This window comes from Brassica oleracea, chromosome C4, assembly GCF_000695525.1.
Source record: "Brassica oleracea var. oleracea cultivar TO1000 chromosome C4, BOL, whole genome shotgun sequence".
NCBI classification, from domain to species: Eukaryota; Viridiplantae; Streptophyta; class Magnoliopsida; order Brassicales; family Brassicaceae; genus Brassica; species Brassica oleracea.
This window is the reverse complement of record NC_027751.1, coordinates 35,212,202-35,221,940: the sequence shown is the minus strand read 5'-3', so window position 1 is coordinate 35,221,940 and position 9,739 is coordinate 35,212,202. Positions and strand designations below refer to the sequence as shown.

General features: G+C 33.4%; 1 protein-coding gene and 1 long non-coding RNA gene across 2 annotated transcripts; both read right to left on the bottom strand.

The window, feature by feature from the left end:
* Positions 1–3,416: 3,416 nt before the first annotated feature.
* On the bottom strand, positions 3,417–6,117 carry LOC106338744. The gene is made up of 2 exons (XM_013777645.1): positions 6,051–6,117; positions 3,417–3,574 (listed from the first exon to the last, which is right to left on the bottom strand). The coding sequence occupies exons 1-2, from the start codon at positions 6,115–6,117 to the stop codon at positions 3,417–3,419; spliced, it is 225 nt and encodes a 74-aa protein (XP_013633099.1).
* A 1,067-nt stretch (positions 6,118–7,184) lies between these two features.
* On the bottom strand, positions 7,185–9,247 carry LOC106341555. The gene is made up of 3 exons (XR_001269682.1): positions 9,124–9,247; positions 8,598–8,942; positions 7,185–7,335 (listed from the first exon to the last, which is right to left on the bottom strand). It is a non-coding gene; the product is annotated as an uncharacterized LOC106341555 (long non-coding RNA).
* Positions 9,248–9,739: the final 492 nt, after the last annotated feature.

Below are 9,739 nucleotides of genomic sequence, written 5' to 3'. Positions count from 1 at the left end.
GGGGGTGGGGTTGGGGTTAGACAAATTAGGCGTAAAGCTCCATGAGTGTACAAAGGTAAAAATTATAGTGACTGTTGTGATGGTAGGATGAGACTATGTGATTGTTGTGATGATTGTTTACCAACTGTGTGCGACTTAGTCTGATAGAGAGAATTGAACGAATAAGCTATTAGATGAACGACTGCTAGGACGTGACTATGTGTTGTATGTTTTTGGTCGTGAAGTGTTGATTGGTGGAGAAAAGGAATGTGGTATAGAGATGTGTGAATGCCAGTCGGGCAGGGTGAGGCACTGTGTGTATGGGCAACGGCCTTAGGGGGACAACAATGGCCGTTGTGTGTTCGGGCGGTTTGCCTAGAAAGGGACAACATCGGAAGTGTGGAATGTGATGAGTTGAAATTGTGATTGTGATTGTTGTGCGTGTGTAGTGTCGTAGTTGAATGTTTATCCGAGTCTTATTGTCTCTACGACTCAGTCCTCGTTCTTCACTGAGCCATATAGTTGCTCATGAGGGAGAATGGTCTAGAAGCTATCTCACTGAGTAACACATTTACTCATGCCCTCATTTCCCTTGTAAGGCCTGTTCGTTTGTACATCTGGAAGATGCATCCAGATGGTCCATCTAGATGTCTTATCCAGATGCTCCATCTCGGTGTTGTTCGTTTCTTCATTTTGTCCATGCATCCAGATGAATCATCTGAATGCAACTATGTTCGTTTGCTTTTCATTTTTTAACTTCCATCTACATTCAGGTGGACTTGTTAATAAAATAATTAAAATATAATTTTTTTACGTTTCGGCGGAAAAAAGCATTTTTACGGTTTTGGCGGAAAATATTTTTGCGCTTTTCGAGGGAAAATGTGTTTTTGGCGAAAAAGTGCATTTTTGTTGTTTTGGCAGAAAAATACGTTTTATGGGTTTGGTGGAAAATACGTTTTGCGGTTTGGACGAGAAAAGTGTGTTTTGCGGTTTTGGCGGGAAAAGTATTTTTGACGGGAAAAGTTTTTTTTCACGATTTTGGCGGGAAAAGTTTTTTCGCGATTTTGGCGGGAAAAACATTTACGCGATTTTGGCGGGAAAAACATTTTTGCGGTTTCGACGAGAAAATACATTTCTCCGATTTTGGCGGGAAAATGCGTTTTTTCGGTTTTGGCGGGAAAATGCGTTTTTCCAGTTTTGGCGAGAAATTGCATTTTTCGGTTTTGGCGGGAAAAATTTTCCAGTTTTCGCTGGAAAATGCGTTTTTCCGGTTTTGGCGGGAAAATTTCGTTTTTTCTGTTTTGGCGGGAAAATTCCGTTTTCCGGTTTTGGCGAGAAAATGCGTTTTTCCGGTTTTGGCGAGAAAATGCGTTTTCCGGTTTTGGCGGGAAAATTCCATTTTCCAGTTTTGGCGGAAAAATTGTGTTTTCCAGTTTTGGTGGGAAATGCGTTTTCCGGTTTTGGCGGGAAAATTATGTTTTCCGGTTTTGGCAGGAAAATTGTGTTTCCGGTTTTGGCGAGAAAATGCATTTTTCCAGTTTTGGCCAGAAAATGCTTTTTGGAGTTTGGCGGAAAAATGTGTTTTTTGGGTTTTGGCGGGAAAATGTGTTTTTTGGGTTTTGGCGGGAAAATGTGTTTTTTTTTTTGTTTTGACGGGAAAATGCGATTTTTCGGTTTTGGTCGAAAAGTGTTGTTTTACTGGTTTGGCCGAAAAATGTGTTTTTATGGAAATGTGTGTTTTACGTTTTTTTTTGCGAAAAAACACATCTTGCGGTTTTGGCGGGAAAGTGTGTTTTTCACTTTTTGCGAGAAAATGCATTTTTTGGTTATAGCAGAAAAATGTATATGCAAAAAAATAGTATTTAGGGTTTGAAAATAATATTTTGATTTTAAAAGGTCATTTTTGTCATTTATCATTTTGGACTGAACTAGATGCATCTGCATCCAGATGCACCATCAAGACTCACCTTCATTTGGGTGAGAATTTGAGATGAGTTTTTAAAAATTTAGCTGGGTGATCCATCTGGATGTAGCATTATAATGCACAAAACGAACGTCGATTTGCATCTTCACCCAGATGCAGTGGCGGATGTAGGATTTATATTCGTTGGGGGCAAATAAAATATAAACATAGAAAACAAGGTTAAAAGATAATTTTAGTAGGGGACAAATCAAATATAAACGTAGAAAACAAGACTAAAGTTCATACATGTTATAAAAAATTAGAAATTTTCATGGGGGCAAGTGCCACCAACTTGGCTCACCTACATCCGCCACTGCCCAGATGATCCATCTGGGTGAGCAAACGAACATGGCCTAAATAGAAGAGCTGGATATCAGTTGGGTTGGTGGATTTAAACAGAAGGAAACATGTCTGTGATCCTCAGACCATTGGTGGGACACGATGACTTGTCTTTTGGCGTAGACATGCGTCTCTAACACCACGCTCTGAACCCTGGTTGTTTTTTAGGAGAAGTGGCCGTTACAATTTTTGTCAATATTTGGTAGTTTTTCCGTGCAATTTAGTTGCTGGAATTCCCTGATCTTTGATTTTTTGGTTGGGAACACTGAGATTGTTTATTCATATATCAAAAACGAAATTCGTTTTAATGGAAAATGAAAATAAAAAATAGATTGCTTGTAAAATTTAAAATACAATATTTGTGTCCCATATTAGAAATGGGTGGTAAAGGCATCATGTAATTTTTCTTTTCAACTATCATCATCATGTATATAAAGTTGAGAATTATAACAAAGCTCAAACCTTTGAATACACATCAGTATATTACGAAGAAGAGATATCTGACCCAGATTTAGATTTCCGGCTTCGGAATTTGGCAAATATTCCAACTGATAAAAAACCTTTTTTAGATAAATTCTTTTGATTTTTATTGTTGAAAAGTTGATATAATATCTCCAATTATGATGGTTATATAAATTAATAAACGATTAAGTGATTTATCAACTTGATTTTGTAACAGAAAATTGTTAATTATTATTAGTTTATTATGATAATGGATTCTCATTCTCCCTTTAATTGATATAAGGAAAAAGGTCTTCAGTTCTCATACACACTTGCAACAAATCAAAAACAATCTCCTTCTTTGTTTTTTGTTTGTTTGTTAGCCTTTATATTGAGTGTTGTATAATAGTCAAAATATGGATGTATGTCATGATTTTGATTGGATCAAAACCGTCACAATAAGGACAATTACCACCACACATATAGTTCTTCTTAAGAAGTTTGGTATCAGTTCTTGTAACTTTTATTCTGTTTATATTATTATATTACACAATTATTCAGTTTTGTCATATTGTTAAAATCGCGGTTCGACAAGTATTGCTTCAAGAGTTCTTAAACAACAATTCATGCAGTCATGCAGATCGAGTATTTCTCTTATAGTTCAAGGGAGTGTTACTTATCAAAAAAAAAAAGTTCAAGGGAGTGTACTGTGGGTTACATCTTCTGAGTTTTGTAATCGAGGACGTCTACATGGTGGTCTTTTAGCTAGTGTTTGTGGTGAATCGTCTTTGGCAATAGCAGCTCCACATGATCCTAATGGCGGAGTGCTTATTTCCGGAACCATTTTACCACCTATATATATATATTTCATGCCCACAATTACAGATGTGACAAAATTAGATGTTTGGTATATTTTCACATCCCTAACTTGATTGATATCAAGAGTATTATCCTGGATCTAATTCTTTGATACTCAATGGATCAAACTAGAAGTTCAATTGGACAACCAATAGTTCAGAGAATCTGAAAATCTGGTTTCTTGATCATAGTAATAGACATGAATACAATATAAACCCGATATATCAAGAATATCGTAGTTGACAAAAAAAAAAAAAAAAAAAAAAAAAAAAAAAAATCAAGAATATCGTTAAGTTATGTAAAGTTTTGCTTCATCAAATGACCTTGTTCTCTTAACTAAATTAGAGATCTAGGGAGTAGGGAAGAAAATGGCGTTATGCAGCTCTCTTTGATTTTTTCTTTTCTTTTAGTAGTCGATGCTACCTTAAATCTTTGGGTAAATTTATTGAATTATATATTGAAAGAAGAAATAAAGAGAATAACCATGTAATGATCATACGGTGGGATGTGATATGAATCTAAAAATGGCATTTTTGACCTTGTTCGTGAGTAGACGTGATATTAACGTACCATAATACAATTGGCACACGTTTCTTTTAAATTTCAACTGTAAAATAAAATAATATATCAAATAAATAATAAAAACAATTAGTTCACATAAATATATAAACAAAATTAACGTGGAATTATTTGTTTTCTATGGTTCTATAATGAAATAGAAAAAAGAGAGGAGGAAGTTGTCACACGACTACAAGAACTTGTACATCAGACTGTTTCTGTTTTACCTTTGTTTAACGATAGAATATAAAGTTTGATATTTGTTAACGTCTTTTTCATGACATCAATAGATAGAAAAATTATAAGAAACATATTGTTGTCCTCGGAAAGGACACTTAAAAGTTGATGAGATTACCTCCTTGTACAAATAGTATATAATGGTGAGATGAGGTAAGCATGTGGTGGGAAGTGGTGAAGGAGAAGATAAGATGACTGGAGGAGGTTAGGAAACGATGAATGGCCACAATGGTGGAGGAGAAGATGGTGGTTACGATGGACAACCTGTAGTGATAGTGGTGATGAAGTTACATGTAGAAGTGATTGAGTCGAAAAGGAAAAGGCCAGTGGTGGTGGTGATGTCGGTGTCATTAGTAAGATAACAAAAAAAAAATAATACATAAGGAGGAGAGGATGTTTTTGTTCACAGAGGAGAAGGAGGGAAAGAGAGGAGGATAGTGTTTTAATATTCTATACTATGACCATAAAATAGAATAGTATACTATAAACGTATGCAAAATTTGGTATATAAGTTTTTATATATTTTTCACTGGAAATGTATTATTTTTAAAGGATAGAAAACTTTCAGATTAGATGAAAAAGAACAAAGGAAGGAAAAGAAGAAAAAGTAACACATATTCTATTAGTGTGAAATCATATATCTATTATATGTTTTCACTATAAAATAGAATAGTACATGACATAGTACATATCTCATATTCTTTTATTGTGAAATTTTATTTTTGTTTTTTCTCATAATAAAATAAAATAGTACACAAAATGGTAATTGTTCATCATTATTTCCTTTTTTATACCGACGATCAAAATTCTTACTCCCTCAAAAAGCGATTGTAACTTTACACCCAGAACACACAAACTTAACCCTAACTAAGAAAATATATTATAAACCATTTTCTTTTAACCCATCAAATTTTTCAATTAAATCTCGTGCCTCTTCCTTATGCTTTCTTCGTCATGCATTTGCTTTTTTTCAGTATGTCTGAGAATTGTATTAGATCATGATTAACCCGGAGTTCTTAGAGTGAGGTTTTTAGCGGAAATTAAGAAACTGTTTCTTAACTTTTAATTAAAAAAGCTAAGAACCGGCTCTTAAAGTCCTTATTTAAGAACCGGTTCTTAGCTTTTTTAGTTAAAAGTTAAGAAACAGATTCTTAACATCTGCTAAGAACCCCGGGTTAATCATGCTCTTAGATGCCAGTAGTCAATCGTTTATAAAAGGGTATTTTCGTCTATCATATTCATATCAATAATATGTATTATATCATATCATCAGTTTGCTATCATTACTTTTATAATTTTTTTATGGGTGCATCAAATTTCCCTAAATTTCTTGTACTTATTTTATTAACTCTCCATTCACAACATCGAGAGATATTTCATTTTACTTTACTAATATGTAAAACCGAGAAAAATATGCAACTGTATGAACTAGATTATTTTCATATGTGATCTCACCTGGTATTGTTGTTCCTGCAAGATCGATCACAAAGAATACACAAAGAAGCAGACGAAGGAAATGAACATTTGATGTCTTCATTGGCTTGCGCTCTTTTTTTATTTTTATCGTCTGAAATAAGTGTTGCATAAGAGCAAGTTGTATCAACTGCTTAAACATAACTGAGGAATGAAAAAAACCACAACGAATATCTTAAGGGAAAGACTATCTTCGTCGTACTCTGCTGCTTCTCGAACAAGCTTCCATGCAATCCAAACGGAAAGGCCCTGGCCCTCAGAGCATACATCCGTTATACCTAAATGTCACTCGTAGCTTCTCTGCGTAGTCTCTCATGCAGCCAAGCCGGACCACCCATAGCTAGATATGAATGAAACCGTCCGTCTCGTAGGACACTCTTAGCTACATCTCTTGCAATTAGGTTTGCACTTACACGTTCCTCTTCAAAGCTTATCATAGAAAAGGATTAACTGAGATGATGTATTTCCTCAAGCAAATGTCTATACCTTGGCCAATGGTTAGGAGCTAAAATGGCAGCGATAGTATCTTTATGATCCGAAGCTATGAAGACATGATCAAAATGTAGGTCCCTGACGCTCTGCAATAACCAAATGATACAACGCAATTCGGCGATCATTCTGTTGGCCGAACACGTAAACGCTTCCCGTGAGTGGAATCTCACTCGACCATCACTATCCCGTGCAATCCAAGCAACATCACTATGGAGGACTGCATTTTTCCAATTAGCATGTATATTACACTTGATAGAGCCGTGTATTGGTGGATTCCATCTCTCTATCTGACTTCTTGATGCTAACTGCCTTGCGCTCTTCTAGTTTCAAATAACTATAAATATATATATAAATTTTCATAATTTGATGTACATTTATACCCAACGCCTAACTGATGTACTTGCCACTTGTTTGATTTTTTGTTCCCGCGTTACGACTTTCACATGTTTTTGTTTTGTTTTTGTCATGTATGAACACGTTCAAAAAAAGAACATTGGTTTTGTTTTGTTGTTTTATGGCCCAAATAGTCAACAATGTAAACGTGAAACAAACCGTATTCACTATTTGCGTCAACCATCGAATAATTTAGTTGTAGAAAATATTTTCAAATATATTTTCAACACAACATTTTTTGACATCAAACCATCATTCTATTACGTAAACTAGAAGTGGTTCTAGACATCGAAACCTAAATTGGACAGCAGACATAACAAAATTACATATGGAAAGATTTTTGAAACATCTTCAAGAATATAACTAAACCTAATTAAATATTATATGGTCATCTTACAAAAATATAATATACACTATTAATTATTACGCAGTAATGTTTACTTTTATTTCCAACTTTATTTTAATAATGAGATAACTAGATGGATCATTTATCATTACTACAAGGTATTAACGTGCATATAGTAACTCCACCCTCTCTGATATTAGCTCTCACTGGTTTCCGGCTGGCAGAATTTGGCGACTATGCCGCCTTCCTCCTCCTCCTAAGTCAACAAGAATTAACGATTTGTCAAAGAAGACAAAATAACAAAAAAATGTTAAAGAATATTATTTCAACAAAAATGACAAAGAATAAAAATTGAATAGTTTATTTAAAATGTACAATGCATGAATCTTATAAAATTTATAATATTTCGGCTGTTTGATTCGCTTTTCATACATGCTAATGGCTTTGCAAGATCATTCAGAACTGGTGTCTATTAATTGCATTGTAGGTAGCACACAAATTAATAATGTAATTAAGTTGTAACAAAATATCTACAGTAAAATATAGATAATTCATAAATTATTAAGTATGAAAAATTTAAGCTTTATATTTTTAATTGAATTGGTTCAAAATAAAACACAAATCAATAGAAGAATATAATAATATGTGTTTATAAACACTGATCCATTGATAATATAAAATTACAATTACTAAATATTTTCTTTATTTATATTAAATAATGTCATAAGGAAATTATTTTGTTTTACACTATAATATGTCCTGAAGATTCAATAAAAATCACTTATAATTTATTTGATTACTTATTAAATAATGTCTTATGATAAATTCATTAGTTAAAAACTCGTTTTTATATCATATTAGTATATTCCTTAAAAGTTAATAACTATATAAATTAAATAATTTCAGTATTATTGACTGAACAGTTTATTTTTTACTATATTACATGTGTTGTATGTTTGATGGAGATTACAAATTAACGTTTAATTGCTTCCATTTAGGAATACAGTACTACTTAACGAACTTCTTTGGTCGTTGTACTTGTCCTTAATTTTAAAGCATTGGAAAATTCTTATAACTGATTAGTCCTCCGATCAAATTCCAATTGGAATATCTAATCTATTTACACACAGAAATGGGAGTACTGATTTCGATCATTCCAAATAATATCGGATTGTGCCGAGTTAGCATACTTAACACAGTTTTTTGAGAGTCAAGCAGGCTCAACGCTTTTATAGGCTTTAGAAAAAATATTTGGGCACCCTTAAATTTATACAAAAATATATTTATGGGTTTGGGATGATCGCACTGCTTTTTTCATGTAAGAGATCCATTTTCTCGAAATTTTTAGACATTAAATTACTAGCTTTGTCTAATTTATCGTAGTTAAAATTCAGAGCATTAATTATACATCCCGTACGTTTTGTTGGTGTTAGCATCAATTTTCTTCTAAACTAGACAACTAATGAAAGATTAAAAAAAATTATTGATAACAATCAAAGGAGGCATGTTGATACTCACTTCATTTATGGACCTCTTTCTCTTAGCGATTTAGAGCACAATTATTGGGGTTTGTTAATGAGTTTCTTTTTCTGTAGGCCCCACAAATTTCTTTAAAATCGGTCACCAAAAGCGTGAAATAAGAACCGCTTACTTTGGGTTTTATGCACTGTTCGTGGGTCCCAAAAACACGTGACAACCCACGATTGGTGCACTTTTTAATTTTTTTTTTAGTCCGAAAAAAAAAAATTAAAGAAACCCCATTGGAGTTTAGGGATAAAGATGCTTGAAAAAAAATGGAAGGCGGTCCAGGAGGCGGATAAGACATGGGATACGATGGTGGACACGGCAACGACTTTGGGCCTACTAAAATCAATGGACAAGAACAGATTATTCGTCTTTTTTTTTGGGCAATAAATTTTTTTTAAAATTAAAGGACATGTAGAAGGACGTCAGTATATCACAAAGATATCTGAGATGATTTTATAAAATGCTTTCTTCGTTCCAAAACTAGAATATGCGAATGAGTATAAGAAGGAATACTAACGTTCGTAGCGTATAGCTTCGCCGACTCCAACTTGAGAGGAGATAAACAAAAGCAGAAGAAGCATATAAGGTAGCAGATAAACAGTGTGTGATGTTTGTGTAACCATTTTGGGGTAAGTGTTAGACTTCGTTTGTCACATTGCCATTACAAGACCAGCCCATGATTTATATAGCAAAGGAGGCATCATTCACTATCAACCTTTTCCATTCAACGTAATTTTATCTTCTACGTCAGCAAAAGGACTTTCTGCCAAGCTTTTTTAATAGATTATGTAATGGCATGAGTAAGAATAATATATATAAACAGATACAAACAATGATAATAGTCAAAGTTGAAAGTTACATATAGTTCCAATTTCGGTTAGTCGAAGTGATGAAAGAACCGACTCGAAACTAGAAAGTAGAAACCTATTTTCTGAAATGTAGAAAACAAGTCATGTAGCACGTAATATAGAGTATACTAGTGTTATTCTCGTGCTACGCACAAATCAAATTATTGTATTTTAAATTATTTTATCATAATTTTCAATCAAAATAAATGAGTATTTTAATCAAAAATTCTATATACATGAAAATAGTGCTTCCACAATATCAGCACACATGATTCCATACTGAAA

Bases quoted from the DNA above. Each gene is read 5' to 3' on its own strand.
- LOC106338744 (XM_013777645.1), bottom strand. From the start codon at position 6,117: ATGTATGCTCTGAGGGCCAGGGCCTTTCCGTTTGGATTGCATGGAAGC. The intron at 3,575-6,050 runs GTACGACGAAGA...ATATATATATAG, and splicing joins CTTGTTCGAGAAGCAGCAGA to GTGGTAAAATGGTTCCGGAA.